Source organism: Etheostoma cragini, chromosome 22 (genome assembly GCF_013103735.1).
Source record: "Etheostoma cragini isolate CJK2018 chromosome 22, CSU_Ecrag_1.0, whole genome shotgun sequence".
Lineage (NCBI taxonomy): Eukaryota > Metazoa > Chordata > Actinopteri > Perciformes > Percidae > Etheostoma > Etheostoma cragini.
The window spans coordinates 1639867-1655977 of record NC_048428.1 but is presented as its reverse complement, the minus strand read 5'-3'; the positions used below and the strand labels follow the sequence as shown (position 1 = coordinate 1655977).

The 16111-nt window shown below is 40.0% G+C and overlaps 1 protein-coding gene across 1 annotated transcript in view; it reads right to left on the bottom strand.

Annotated features, from left to right (window-relative positions):
• LOC117938194 (NEDD4-like E3 ubiquitin-protein ligase WWP1) overlaps window positions 1–16111 on the bottom strand; it is a 29037-nt gene that overhangs the window by 5430 nt on the left and 7496 nt on the right. Inside the window, exons 3-15 of the mRNA XM_034862682.1 lie at window positions 15827–15918; window positions 15490–15628; window positions 13481–13605; window positions 12118–12270; window positions 11797–11869; window positions 8349–8530; window positions 7291–7693; window positions 6815–6910; window positions 5744–5918; window positions 3729–3783; window positions 3266–3350; window positions 1300–1428; window positions 77–149 (exon numbers count right to left, since the gene is read on the bottom strand). Coding sequence (XP_034718573.1) covers window positions 77–149; window positions 1300–1428; window positions 3266–3350; window positions 3729–3783; window positions 5744–5918; window positions 6815–6910; window positions 7291–7693; window positions 8349–8530; window positions 11797–11869; window positions 12118–12270; window positions 13481–13605; window positions 15490–15628; window positions 15827–15896 — 1758 coding nt within the window. The 5' untranslated portion in view covers window positions 15897–15918. The remainder of the gene's footprint in view (window positions 1–76; window positions 150–1299; window positions 1429–3265; window positions 3351–3728; window positions 3784–5743; window positions 5919–6814; window positions 6911–7290; window positions 7694–8348; window positions 8531–11796; window positions 11870–12117; window positions 12271–13480; window positions 13606–15489; window positions 15629–15826; window positions 15919–16111) is intronic.

Sequence of the window (16111 nt, the reverse complement as noted above, 5' to 3'; positions counted from 1 at the left end):
AATAAAATTTAAAAGTATGACCAAAAGTAAGAAATGTTTGAGTGATTGAATGAGAGAGGGGGAAAAAAACACATACCTGGCACAAGTAGCGAAAATGGGCAAGCTTCCATCGAAAGCTGCGCTCATAAGCAATTTGAGGGCCTTTGGTGCTAAGGGAAAAAAGTTTTAAAAAGGTCAAAATTAGAGGTGGAACGGTACATTTATTTGTATTGAACCAAAACGTGGGCATTTCGGTTCAGTATATGAATTTACACAAGAATACACGGTATGAAAATAAGTAGAACTTGCATGCAAATCAATCAGTGTAATGCAGAACTACTTTTAATGTAATTTGCACTTCCATAAATAAGAGATGCTGTATTTTCAGTTGTATAGCTGACTGTCTTATTTTGTTTACAAGTCCCAGATGGAGTCTGGAGATGATGTGGGGTACTTATTGTTTACATCTTACTTTACACACTCAGGGGAGACACCGTTAGACACTAGGGGGTACACCCTGAGACATGCACAATAGAAAAAAAATTAAAAACAACATCTGATCATGATACAACTCTAAGTTAACCCACAAATTCATTAGTAACGTTAACTGTATAGCTAGCTAGCACACCCCTGTCTGTCTGCCACACTCTCCCGGCGTTACAAGGCTTCAGTCGGGATGAGAGCTGACAACAACCCCGGCCCGGAGACACATCTACAGTCAGCCCCCAGCCAGCTAGCAACCATCCACTATCATTACAGCCCCAGGGACACCTCCACAGTCAGCCCCCAGCCAGCTAGCAACCATCCACTATCATTACAGCCCCAGGGACACCTCCACAGTCAGCCCCCAGCCAGCTAGCAGTCAGCTCAATCAGCACTTAACTTTAATACTAATGCCGTTAACGCAGTTTATGGAAATAGACCCCGGCACTCAGAACAGCGGCCAATCGTAACGTTACACCTCCGTTAGCGTTACTGGTGCACATCGTTACAGCCCTACTGTGTAAAGGTAGGGGAAAGACTGCATCATATAATGAAAAACATAAGTCCGGACAAACGACCCAGCGTAAAGTAGAACCCTTGAAATGACATACCAGTTGGAACAATTTATTTTCTGAAGCAATATATATTTTCTTTAACTTATATAAGCAGTATGTACAAAATTACAGCAAAAGATCGACTTCATCTGGTCCCAGTTAACATGTTCTCTTAAACTATGCACAAGCGCCCTTAGCTGCAGCGCCTCAGGCTCCTGGCAAAACGCAGCTTCTTGCATGGCTTTTTTTTTTTTAAGTAAATTGTCTAAAAATGCATTCTTACACAGAGGACTTTCCAGTGCGGGGGTCACTGAAAGTGGTTGTTCGGGTGTTGTGATCCACAAAGTAGCGAACCCCTTCCCTTGTGTAACGGATCTCCCAACCTTCAGGAAGAGGATCCTCATTCTGTAGCCTGCACACACAAACCAAGTATTTACACGGACTGAAACATGTGGAAAATGGAAATTATGTCCAAGGACAAGTCTTAAAATCTGAAACATTACAAAAGCCTTATACTGGTTTATTAACTTGTTTTTGTCAAGTTGTAGCTTTTTGTCAACTCTCGCTGGCTTGTCTAGATTTCACCAAAGTTATAAGATAAAACATTCCCTTAGGGTAATGTGGGAAAATAACATTATGAAAATACTGCTTAAAAATGGAATGTGGGAAAACCAATGAATTGCTGAACTGGTTTTATCTTTTAATGGTATTCCAGTATACGATATTGCCTTAAATATAAGATGATATTTTTTCTGAAAATATCAAATTTTGAGAAACTTCACAATAGACCAACTTTTTTTAATATGTGAGGTTGGAATTCCAAGATCAGCTGCAAACTTGCTGTTGTGTTTTGTACTATGTTTGGCTAAAATACTAACATTTGTTTCAAGAATGTATTCTTAGACTACTGATTGGTCAACTTGTTGCCCAGTAAAGTTCATGGTTTAGACCAGTGTTTCCAGTGACCAGTGCTTCCAGTGACCACTGCTAAGGATCCCCCGAAAAATGTTTCCACGTTGTGAAGGTTATCATGTGTAGTCCTGTCATGTATTCTTTGTTATCTCTTTTCACAGGGTGCGCTTGTTTGTCACCTTGGTGGAGACAAATATGTTTCCTTGCATGTCTCCGTTATTCAGTAGCATAATTCAAATTATGGTTTCGATCATCAATTGGACAGTCCTTCAAATCCTTGCTGAGTAAGAGTTCCGTGCAAAAATAATTAAAGCAGGGCTCTCATTAACTTTCAAAGGTCGTAAACCTATTTCCTTTGAAAGTCAAATCTTCTGCTTTTACCCTTTGATAAGTGCCAGCTTGTTTTCTGTATTATACTGTTGTTTGTTATTCAATTATATGATTTGGATTATTGCTCATTTTTGTTGTTAAAATAGTAACAATAATGGGCCTAGTATTAAGGCGTCATCATTAATATTCGAAGCAATTAGCCTACATCTTATTTGAAGGGGGGGCGGTTAGAGACCTGGATAATGGGTAGAAGGGTACTGGCCCGAAAAAAGATTGAGAACCACAGGTTTAGACCCTGATACGAATTTGCATATACTTCTTATGACTAATTTACCTTTCAACAAATCCAAAAACATGAGGTATTGTGAAAGGATTTTGTACTATGCGTATCTGAAGTGCAAAAGAGATATCTGTATAGGATCTGTATATCCTGGTGTTGTAGGTTAAATGTTACCGTACGTCATGGTGTGTCACGGGGATTTCTTGGCATTTTGTTTTGATATAATAACTTTAAATTACTAATCTCCTCCAGCAATGAAAGCACTATACCACCAGTTGCCGCCTCAGGATGCTAATTTGCTGAATTCAACAACTTAGTAAAATTATAGATTGATTTTAGATCGTACGCCAAAGAACATGTTAAGCCTTTATATCCTCAGTGAGGGGCAAAGAGTCTTTATGGAACGAGTATATCTGTCTGAGTAAATACTAGGACATTTATAGAAAGTAGACTTTAGCCAATAAAAAGCAAATACAGAATGTAATTTGAACCCTTTCTGGGGAGTCCAACTATAAAAGGTATTACTAAAAATATTGTAGAACGGGTGAACACTGTTCTAAGAAAGAAATATTCTATTTTAGCACACCAGTTTCAGTGACTGCAAACAAGGCCAGTAAAATAATCTCAGAGAGAACTGTGCGAACAATGTAGCGCAGAACAGGAAAAACCAATAACTTCTACATGGCCTTTCATGTTTAAAATAATCTTTAAAAGATTCTTGGCTCACCCTTGGGTTCGGGGGTCTTCCCACTGAGTTGTCTTGGTGTTATGGTTGACAAAGTACACTCTGTCATTGGAGTCCACACGCCTCTCTGAAGTTGATAAAAACACAGAGAGGAATCAATAGTTTAACACACAATGTGGCAACACATGTCAGATTATCATCAGTGCTTACTCATGCTACCAACACAGACATAGTCCACTAGCTGAAATGTGTAATAGGTGTGAACAGTGAGCAGTGACTACAGAGGGAAGGATTTAAAGGAGAGGAGGTTGAGAGGAGAGTCAAAATTGTGGAGTTAACAAAACAATTTTGGCAGGGTAATGGGTTTAGTGTAAACTGATACAATTGTGTGCATTTCTTATCAGCAAAACTTGCCAATGTAGATCTAGTTCCCATTTAATAAACAGCACAAACTGACACCAAGTGAAAATATGTAGAGCATTTAGAAGAAAGAATGTGAACTCACCCCATCCAGGAGGCAGCGGGCCAAGAGGATCATTCTCAGCAGACATCATGGATGCCTGAAAACGAGGGATGCACACATAGACGTCCATTTTAAAAAACAGGAATGAAAAAATCAAATAAAAAAGGCTCTTTGAGCACAAGGGTAATAAGGAAAATTCCAAATGAAAACAAAGATGTGAAGGCAAGAAGGCCTCTGTGGCATGTTACTGCTCAATACTTCCCAGCTGTCTGTCTTTGATTGTTGTAAGCTAATCATCGGTGAAGATGACATTACTGCAGAGATCAAAGATTTAGGAGAGGGACCGTCACCAAGATAACCAGATTAGGGCTGAGGCTAGGGCGTGCATCTTTTGAATTCTGGCAAGGTAAAGTTCTCACCTTTAGGCTATGCGAGTTCGGCTGTGTATTGAGTGAGTGGGGTGGCACCCAGAGAAAGAGATGAGATTCATTAGGGAAAGGATGGAAAGGACATACGTTTCCAGTTACATACTGAGGTGCTCATAAGTTTATGAATTTATGAGCTTTAGTTCATCTAAAAAAAATCATCTTTTGGAAATTAATCTTAATGCCTCAATTAAAAGAATTAGGAAAAATCAAACCTTCAAGGACACCAATTTTCTTTGTGAACGAATAATGTAATTTAAATAAATAAATGTTCTTCCTTAAAATACAGAGGGTATAAGTATACATACATCTATGTTAAATTCCCATAGAGGCAGGCCGATTTTTTAAGGCCAGTTATTTCATGGATCAGGATACTATGCATCCTGATAAAGTTCCCTTGGCCTTTGGAATTAAAATAGCCCCCCCACATCATCACATACCCTTCACCATAGCTAGAGATTGGCATGGTGTACTTTCCATAAAATCATCTCTCTATGCAAATCAAAGCAGCTATTAGACTGAAATAAAACCATAAGCCTCATTGGAAAAATAATGAAGGAATTAAGATCAATTTCCAAATGGTTAATTTTTTTCATTCCTTTTTTTAGTCAACATTAGCATGGGTTCATAAACATATGAGCACCACTGTAATTTGTAACCACCATCAAAAGCTGGGCTTTGATTTCTAAGCTCATCATGACAAAAACATTGCCATTGACTTGCTCCCCTGCCCATTAGGAGAGAAAAAAACATATCACCGGGGTGAGAAAATAAAATGGTTTACTTTTCTTTGATATACTCTAAAATACTTTACAATAAACATTACAATATGGCTAATCAATTTTCAAAGCCTTCTGTATGTAGTGGTTTGGAATGTCTTTTTACCACCATTAATGAAGTCACTGGTTTTCGTTCATTTCACTATAGTATGAAAATCAACTTACACTGACTTGAAACTTGCTTGAGTGAGGTATAGCAATAACTCTAATTTCGGCCTTCACTGTTATCAAAAGGCAAGGGGATCCCTGACATCACAGACCAGCAGAAACTAACTTATCTTCACAGGTTTTTTAGAAGCTGTTTCAGTCACAGCCATGTCTTCTGTAGTACTGTCCAAGTACCGAGGAATGGGTTAGGCTAAATGCACACTTCAAAAGGTGACGAGCTGATAAAAGCTGGATAGAGTTTTGCAGATTTGGATTTTGTAGTGGCAATTACAAATTAACTAAAGGGATTATTTTTGAGGGTACAAATTCACAGGGTGTACATAATTGCAAAGACTTAACAGTCAGTTAGTGAAGAGTACTAATGTTTTAGTCCATGTGGACTTTCCTCAGTGCCTTTGGAAAAGTGACATAAATAGGACACAAAACCAAGTACTAATAGTCTGAAGTAATTCTGAAGTAATCTAAAAGGTCACAAATTTACAAAGTGAGGACACACCAGCTATAATGCTTTTTTTGCATGACCTAGTGTGGCATCTCTTTTAAAGGGATATGTTCACGCTATTTGACTATTAGTAGAAATGTTTTTCAACGGTTAAGCTAAAACTGAAAAAGGTAACAATGATGACAAACTGAATTATTAATAGGCATGAAAACAGTTAAAATGTTGGGGTGCAAATTGTCTTACAGAGTAGAGGTATCTCTGGTTAAACTGGTGCATAGCGCCCTGCAGCTGGCTGCGCTGGCTCTGCCACTGCTCAAAATTGCGGACCGATTCCATAGTGGGACGCTGCCATGTGGTAGTGCGGGTGTTGTGGTCCACATAATAGATCCTGCCCCGGTCATCCACTCGGCGCTCCCATCTGGCAGAGGAAAGGAGATAAGGCACAACAGACAAACACACACACAAAAAGCAAGCTGGTAAGCAAATGGACAAGCCAGTCTGGAATGTCCAAAGTTAAAAATAATGGTTTATTTTGTTACAGATATCTGAAACTGACTTGGTTATATTCATTTATCAGAACACTTCGTTATGTAGCATCCCAATCTGAAACATGTATTAATCAGGGTGGGAAATTAACTTGTTTGCCCATCAGCCACAGTGGCCGGTAGATGTCCAATTTTACAAGACACATATTTCTTACCGGTCACTTTTTCCACAATTCAAATTTGTAAAAGAAAGTGCACTAGCAAACTTCTCAAACCCAAAACAGCATTATTATGGCATACTTCATTAACGAAGAAAAACACATTCTTCAATGTAGATGGATCCAAAAAGATAATCATCTTGGTGTCCTCAAATGATCTGAAATGTCAATCTCATGGTGGCGCTAGAGGAAAAGTCCGGTTCTCACTAAAGCCTACTCAACAAAAGTCTGGAGTTGACGAAAACATGCGTGGTCAAAGCTCGGCTTCGTTTCATTTCCTATAAGTTCTTCACAATAAAAGTCCTCTACCATTATTTTGGTATTTGAATGTTTTTATTATATAGCAGCAACAGCATTCTTTGACAAAAGCTGTCCAACCCGTTATCCCATATAAGGAATGTTTCATGATCCACCTGCCACTGTGGCTGGTATACAAGGCAAGGTGTTAATTTCCCACCCTGGTCTTAATCTAAAGAGACTAAACACAATGGACCAATGGAGACTTATATATAAGCCAAAAAGAGATAGCAAAAATGGATAATTTCACCTGGTAAAGTTACAGATTCCAGGAAGGGGCAGAGACAGAAAGTCAGAAAGAGAGAGACACTCACCCTGGTGGTAGTGGCTGTGGTCTTTCCCAGGTCGTAGTTCTGGTGTTGTGGTCTACATAATAAGTTCTCCCATGCGGGTCCTTCCTCTGCTCCCACCTGAAAGACAACAATGAACAACAATCTGGAAATGAGCAGGATGCAAACAAAAAGCTACAAAAGGTTGCGCCAAAGGACAGAGATGGATTTGGTACATTATTATTAAATACGAGTGTGCGTGTTTGATACTCAAATGATTTTGGCTCCAATATCACCACAAGGTGGCCCCCGCTTCTTTACTGGGAGGCTTTAATATTTAATATGTATGTTATTGAAGTTGTTAGACAACAACTAAAATACAGTAAATGTCTCGTAATGTAATACTACCCAATAATAATAATAATAATAATAATAATAATAATAAAGATAACAATAACGATAATAATAATAATGTAACAACAGTTAGGGAATGCAGAAAAGCAGCTGATGGTGTTTTTTACCCCGGTGGAAGAGGATCTGAGGCTCCAGCACTGGGGGCCTGCTGCCTGGGCTTGGCCCCATCTGTAGTTACAGTTGCACCGCTACCACCGCCACCACCGCCACCTCCTGAAGCATCCGCTTCTCCCATTGCTGGGGGGGTAGAGGACGATGAGGAGGAGGTTGTGATGGTGGGGGCTCCCTGTGCTGGGGAGGTGAATGTGGAGGACTCAGCAGCAGCGCCATCATTAGGCTTAGCAGCAGAAGAGGAGGATGGAACCTGCGTGGAGGTCGGCAGGGTTTGAGATATGCTATCTGGGGCTGTGTCAAGGTCGGGCAGGGCGGCATCTTGATGGCAGTCCTCATGGCCATCACCTGTTGTAGAAGACGATGGCCTGAGAGCAGCATCACAGGACTCACCATTGACTGCAGGCGAGTCAGAGAAAGACATTGGGGTTATTAACATGCATGGACTACACTTTATCCATCCATGACTTGATGTTAGCGACGACTTCAGGAAAATAATTGCCTTAAATGGCTGACTGGACAAAAAGAAAAGTAACAATACAACAAACAACAATTCTGACGTCACCTTTTAGCTTGTTTTTTTTGTGAGTGCTAGAAAGTGATTGACTTTCTATTAGGCACCACAAATAAGGGAAATCATGCCAATTCTTTTGATTAGATAGCAGTTGTTGTTTTTGCTAGAGTGGCCCTAACTCAGATGTAATTACTGGTATAATTGATGGGTCTGGCGAGTCCACACAGCATTAGAGGATGGTAAGAAAAACTTGCTCAGGTTTACTGGCATTGCTTAAAACCAATAACTGAGGTGCTCTGATTATGGTTTGCATTAGTCTATCTTTTCCATTAGCATATGGTTATCAAATAAAATCAGGAAAAACTTGGCTGAATTCTCAAGTGAATCCTACAACGACATTACCACTGAAAGGGGATTAAGGTTTTAAATGACAAAGCATTTCAGAGGTCAAAGGTCAGGCCACCAAAATACAAACACATCATACAAATCTGGGATTCTATTTTAAACCACTGTGAAATGCAAACTAAAGACCAAGCTCACCCGTCCTACACTCTGTGTCACTGTCTGAGGGATGGTGGACTGGGGTAGAGTTGGGCGTGGCGTCTCCATTGACGACGTGACCAAGGGCAGGGCTGCAGGAGCTGGAGGGCACCTGGCTATCCACGCCATTGGAGACCGAATAGGAGCTTGACCTCTGGACTAGGTCCGTACCATTCACTGTGCTTTAAGAGAAAACACAAAGGAATTCAAAATGATTTGATCAAATCTGAATCTGGGGAGTCACATGACAAATCCTTAGTTGAACAAATAGATTTTAATTCTAAGAATTAAAAAACTCAAGTTTTGATTGTTTGAGAGCGGGTACCAGATAAAAGACCAACTTGTGACATTGAGACTATTGTCTTGTAGGGGTAAGGACAGCACATATTAGGATGGCGTGGTGATGTAATGGCCTAGCCGAAGAGGTCCTTTTGTGAGCCGGCATAGTTCAGATGGTGCCACAGACGTGCCCACACGATGACCAATACTAAATCAGCCATATGACTTCAGTCCAGGCTTTGTCTAGGCAAGAGGTGGGTAGGCAGAAGCAGTAAGAAAAACATCTGACCAGCAAGCAAGCAACCAAAAAGAAAAAGTCAGAGAAAGTCGACAGGTGCGACAACTAAAATGATGTTGATTTTACTACTCAACATGTCCACAAATGATAAAAGTACTTAATACACAATATCCAGAAAACTATGCCAACAAACCTTCAGTTTCAATTTCATTAAAGAGCCCAGCAGAAGCTGGCAATCCTTCCAGCAATGGTTATTTGTTCATTTCTATGTATTTCTATAATATGTTATTTTTACCTTTATACTGATGTTTCAATTTTTATAAGTTAACAACAAATACTCAGTCGAGGGCAACTAGACTTGGTGTTTTAGTATTTATATCTGAAGGAGAGAAATAAAGTACAAAGACAAAACAAAAAAGCAATTACTGAAATTATATAAGAAGGAACACACACAGGTTGAAGCAAATACAACACTGTACTCCTGTAGCCAGCAGGGAGGCCAGTATCAAATGTTTGGAGAGGCTGTGAGACCAGGCACCTGGGGCTCCGAAGGAAGGGTCCCGCTACTTGACCGTCTGAGAATAAAGTAACAACACAACCTGACCACTCCATTTCAGTTAGGTTGTGTTGCAAAGAAGGAAGAAAAAGCAACAAAGCAAAGCACAGTCAAATAAAAAAGAAAAAGTAAGAGAAATTAAAGCACACGTAAAGTGAAAAATAAAAAATAAAAGCACGTAGTTTCAGAGGTGGACAGGAAAAAGAGAGGAGAGGCAACGGAGTGAAGCCTGACAGTTAACAGCCATGCATAACAGTGATGTAAGACCATGAAGGACGACAGGAGAGTCAAGAAATAGGGCAAAGGGTGCCCCAAGAATCGCCACCCAGCTAAATAGTAGACTCGCCGCGTTCAGATTGAAACTACACTTATAAATGGGATAAAGGCTTCTTTTTTGTAAAGAAATTGTTTACAGCTTCCCTATTTTGAACTAGAGCTAATCCTCTGTTTTATGTTTGAATTCACTCAAACAAAAACGTGTGAATGGTATTTAAATGATTTTGCTTTCATAAACATGTTTAAGATTTCTTTATTAAGGTAACAATGACAAGGGAAAAATGAGTCTCGCCAGCACAAACACCCCTCAGATAGCTCCCTTCCCTGTCTGGTTGGCTACTCAAACATTTTGGGGACTCCCAGAGAAGGGAAACACTACCAAGATTTAAATATACCCCTGTTTGTGTATTCCAGTCAGGAAGTGAGTCGGGGGAAATGCAACACTACCAAGCCGTGGCCGAGCGAAATGCGTTGCTGCGACGTGTAGTTACATTTTTCCAGAGGTGCACGTCATCCTGTGGCATAGAGTCCGGAGTAGACGCAGAGGGGTCCCCAGGGTACGTCTACGCACAAGCATTAAACGGCCTTTAGAACAAGTTTATCTGCCCAATGTTCAACCTTTTTTTGTCAATTTAAACCAAGCCAGTCAACACAGGTTGATCCCTGACCATGACATTTCAGATCATACCAGGGTAACAACCCAGGAGCAATGCATCCCAATAACCTCAGCTTTTGAAAATGGGTGGTGGGGGAGGGGGGGGGGTTGTATGTCACATTCACTGAACAGCAAACGTTTTTGCCTACTTCAGTCCAGCCGTACTAGTGTTTTGTACTTAAATACCTTATTGTGTAGTAACTATTAGAACATCACAATTAAACAGTTCATTTTGACATTAAAAAACACTAAACTGGTTTCCCTTGTAATATTGTGATTACTTCATTTCGAACATAACATTTAAACATCAAAATGTAAAAACAACTGCAGACTTGATAAATCCGGGGGGGTTTATAGCACTAGCTATGGGTTATGTTATACAAACACAAAAATGTGCCTGTGTTGTTACATGTGTATACATAATCAGTGGCTTTTTAACCCTTTTTTAAGCACAGAGTAGGATGCAATTCATTTTTACTGCTGGACCGCGGCTGCAATGTACTTTAGACAACAGCATTACAATTGGGAAAATATGTACGGTTATGTAACAGTTGTTATGATTGAAGTAAAGCATCTGACATGACTTTTTTTATTGACAGTCCCTAAAGCCCGCACTGACTTTTACAAAAAGGCTTTTAATTTGGCAGCCCCATCTCTATGGAATCAGCTTCAGAATGGACTCCACTTGAAGGACTTGGTCTCACTTTATTCTTTTAAAGGCTTTTTAAAAAGGACCTTGCAGAAAGGCAGTCTGTATGTCATTGTTTTCAAATTGATTTAGGACCCAGGTTTTTTATGATGACATTGCTGTTTGAATATGATGAGTGAAAGTGTGTTTATGTATTTACCTCTAAGTGTCTAACTCTCTGTCTAATTCCAACTGCGCTGCTGCCACTTGCCAGGACACTCTTGTAAACGAGTTTTTTTATCCTGGTTAAATAAAAGGTTTGAATGAACGTCACAGACCCAATTACATTTAACTTTAATTCCATCATTTCTGCTGGTCATGGTGTTTCTACGCTTGACTAGAGAGCGGATCAGATTAATGAGAGCAGTCAAACCCTACAAACCCTACGTTGCCCCTCATCTTCCGAGTCATCTGCCTCTTAATTTCTTCCTCACCTCTGACTGCCAGGAGCTCCCGCAACTCAAAGTTTTACCACATATCCATGTTGTTCAAATCGTCACTCGTTCCCCTCTAGTGTAGCTGAAAATATGCTGTTTATGAGCTAAGGCGACCTGAGACAACTGCGTCCCGACTGCGCACCCATTCACAACTGACAGATACCTTGTCACGCCCCCGTACTTAGCTGGTCGGGTTGATTACATGTTAACAAAATGAAATGATGAATGAGTCGACCTGTGTCGTTTAATGTGGGTTAACCCTTAGAAACACAAAGTCAACCCTGGTTGAGCCCTGCGTTTAAAAGGGGTATTAGTTTACCTGTTGGCGGCCCTTGAGGAAGAAGAAGACGAGTCGCCATTTTCATGGATGGCATCGCCATTCTGTTGGACTTCTAGAGTGGATTGAGAAAATAATGTTAGCCTACAGATATTATGTGTAAGTATTTATTAAGCAAACGACTTCAATGAAGAAGAATTGGTAAGTGCTTGATTGTACAACATAATAGTGTACCAGTATTTTTCAGGACATATCTGTGGCATTTTCTCTCTGTGTGCTTACTTGACATTCACCGGTACACATGGTAAATAAATTTGGCAACGCCACTATCACCCAACCCTAACAAATAAATACTCAGCTCACTGTTGCCATTTGCTGCATTGCCATTGGTAAGCGGTGCCAGTTCCTCCTGGTCAGTGACAGTCAGGCCATCAAGGTAGACAGTCAGCTCTCCAGTGGGAACAAGCGCCCCCTTCTGCTCCACGCTTAGTTTTAGCATCTCCTTCACATTCTCCACTGTAGAGGCAAAACAAGGATGATGTGGGAGGAGGCATTATAATAGAGTAACATTGAGAAACCAAAGCAAACCACTTTCATAGAAATGTTTAATTTATAATGTTCACATTAAAGAAAAACACATTGACAACAAACTTGTGTTCTAGTGATTCTGATCAACTTTAACAATCCCTATTACAAATCAAGAGATAAGGTTATGTAAAATAGACAGGAAAAGTTCACAATACATGGCACTTATGCTGGCTAGTCTACATAAATAGTACTTCAAGAGTTTGCTGTTGTCTGGTACTAGGGATGCAAATTTCATAGTGGTCCGCTGCCTCAATAATCGATTCATTTATAATTCATGAAATATGTTGGATGTTCTTCCATTATGTTAACCACCAACCTATGGTCAACGCAAAATTGCAGAAGGATTTTTTTTTTTTTACTTTTATTTATTCAGGGAAAGGATCACTGAGACAAGGCCTCTTTTTTGCAGGAACACCCTGATCACATTCCCACAGTTACACATTTAAACCTGGAAGCTGCCCAGTACAACCACAGTCTGATGTGCCGGCCACTGAGCAACTCAACTGGAGGCCATTAGGAGTCAAAATAACAGATTGAGTAAACAGCAAGTTACTTAAATGATAAACTAAATAAAGTCTTTGGCAGAAGTCTTGTCTGTCACTTTTCAACTGCTGCTGAAAACAGCTGCTCTGTCGTACGGATGTCCCAGAGACAAACAATACTATTGCTCTGACTTTATCCATCTATTTACTGCCACTGCTGAATTAGCAACCACTTTTGTGTTAATTTAATTGGAATCATGTGTAATTATTAATGTAATAATGAATTGCGTTTTGTCTGGCACTCTCAGCCTGCGTTAATTGAGCAACTGCTTCGGTTCAAGATGCTAGTTTAGCGTTAGCATGAGCCCCAGATAACTAAACCGCACAGATACCAACCAACAACTCCTCCATTAGGTCATCAACAGGACTGCCTCAGTAAGCTCCTCGGAGGCCAGGGAGGTGCATTTGTTTTACAGTTTGTGCCGTACTCAATCTAATTAAAAAGTGAGAGGCTCCACCTAGTGGCACACCGGCAAACAACAGCAGAGCTACATATATTCTGAAAGTTATACCACACTGATAACTAATGAACACATACCACCCTACACATTGTAGTACAATATGGTTCTAATGTGTTTGATGTAGCTTAATCATACATTTTCTGTCATGCTGCTCCAAGGCTTGACATAGGTCCAACGTGGCTTTGCCGAGCAGAGCATCCGCCTTCAGGGTATGGTGACTCCATACTTTGAAATCCACCTGTGTGTGTCGTGTTACATTCCTATAAAAAGGCCAGGAACACACAAACAAACAAACACACAACACATGTAAACATTTCACACAAATTTACATTTTCAGAAAAAGGACAAAAGGAAAGAAAATAGGGGCGCCCAGATGGCTTGGTTGCTGGAGGCTTGCTCCTCGCCGCAGTGGGCCCGGGTTCGGCTCCGACCTGCGGCCCTTTGCTGCATGTCATTCCCCCCCCCCCTCTCCCCTTTCAGGTCTTCAGCTATCCTATCAATAAAGGCCTAAAATGCCCCAAAAAACTATCTTTAAAAAAAAGAAAAAAAACTGTTTACTCGATTAGTAGTATCTTTTACTTCCAGGCTGGGTTAACTAAGCACAATGGATTTTTAGTATAAATATAATATGTATGTGTTTTATAACCATGTGAGACCTCACTGTGACAATTCTATAAATGTTTGGGAAATGTGAATACATTTGAGTGTGAAGAACAAGGACTAAGACACGTGGTGACATACAGTATGTACATTTAACTAATAAAATCACTATTCCCAACATCCTACTTTCAGCATCTGCTCCCCCTCAAAAAGAAAAAAGTGACAAAGAAAACAATTATTTAGACGCTTCTCACTCCTCTCCCCTCCTAAAAACCTCTTGTCCTTGCTGCAGGCTGAGCGACTGATGTACTCAGCTCGCATAACGCTGCTTCCTTGTGTTTTCTCTGCTTACACAAAGTGAAGACTACAGCACAATCACTGTATTCACAGATAGGCAAAAAGAATTCGAGGATTGTAGCTTATAGGCCATGTTCAGGACTCATATCAGCTTGCAAAACATCCATGGGGCAAACACAAGATAGCAAAGAGAGCACCACTCTCTCTTGATAGCAACATTACCCAATCAAGACAATTAGCACTTGTAATGACATGACTCTGGTATTTAGCCGGGCTATTTGGAAACCAGAGAGCTGAAAAGTCTCAAATGGTACGGAGAACTCTGTGTGTTGCCATACAGCGTTTTCCCTTGTTTAAATAATGATCAGATGAACCACCAACCTTATGTATGTTACATAAGGTATACACTAGGGCTGCAATTAATCAAATTTTAAGCACAATTATGATTTTGACTTCCCACAATCAAATTTGTGTGATCAAGCGATTTATTGAAATGTATCATTTCATAGAATGCTCCGTTTATATATATATATATATATATATATATATATATATATATATATATATATATATATATATATATATATATATATATATCTATGTCCTACGCTACTTATTTCAGATAGCTAATTTTCATTTACATGTGTTGCAGCTGTATGTCTATACAACTTCATAATAAGAAGATTGTAACATAATGTAGATGTGAATGCAGTTATAAACAGCCTATGTAACACTAAAATTTGTTTTGGTTAAAATCGACAAATAATCGTGAGGATAATCATGATCACAATGTTGATCAAAATAATCGTGATGATCATTTTGGCCATAATTGTGCAGCCCTAGTATACACTGTCAGACAGACATAGACCCCAAATTCTTGCACCAAAGCCAGCATACTAAAAGACCTAGAGGAGAGGACAGAACTGTTGCTCCGTCTTTCTTAGCTTTTATATGAAGATGGGCTATTTGGAGATCAGTATACACCATCTCTAGGAACATTCTCTTTAGGGGGAATATGAAAAACAAGATAACTGTGGTAAATTAGACTCATCAAAGTCTGCCTCTCATTTTATCTTCTACAAGTAATAAAAAAGACAGGGGATTCACGAGTTGTCCCGACATTTATAAAGCAAACTGTGAACATGAACTTGTGTATATAACATGCTATGACACACACATAGACACAGACTGTCAGCTACACAGTCTGTGTAGCTGACAGTCAAAAAGGCAAAAATGTTGCTGCTTACAGAGTGAGCCTTTCATCCCATTTAGGACTGGAGGAGCTGTGAGACTTCGCTGTGCGGCGCGACTCCCCCTCCGCTGTCACCTCCACATAAATGGCAGTCCCAAACAGGCTCTTCTTCCTCTTGATTTTGGCACAGGAAACTGGCGGTGAGTACATGAAGGAAGTGATCAGAACTTTTCTTTTTCAACATTTTACATTTTCAGCATAAAGATGACATTCTTACTCAAATAATTGGTTAACAGTGTTTCAATGTGATCTCTCTTAGGGAGGGACATGGTCAAGACCCTGAGGCCACCCTGTCACCCCCATACATTCTAACCTACTGTGTTTGGACTCACCAATGGCATGGAGCTGGGAAGTTCCCCTGTGGTTATGGCTAGACTCTGCTCTAGATGAGGCCGTGGCCATGTCATACACCACAGTGGGAAACCTTCAAAACCATACACACACACACACACACAGTCAGACAAATAAAACAAACATCCAACACACAAGACATATACCCAGTAAAATCCCAAATAGGAAACAGGTGAATTTGGCAAGGTTCTGTTAAAAATACAGATGAGTCCTAAAAGCTGTTTTTGCATATTCTGGACATTTTGTTTGTGGTCAGTTTTTAGCTG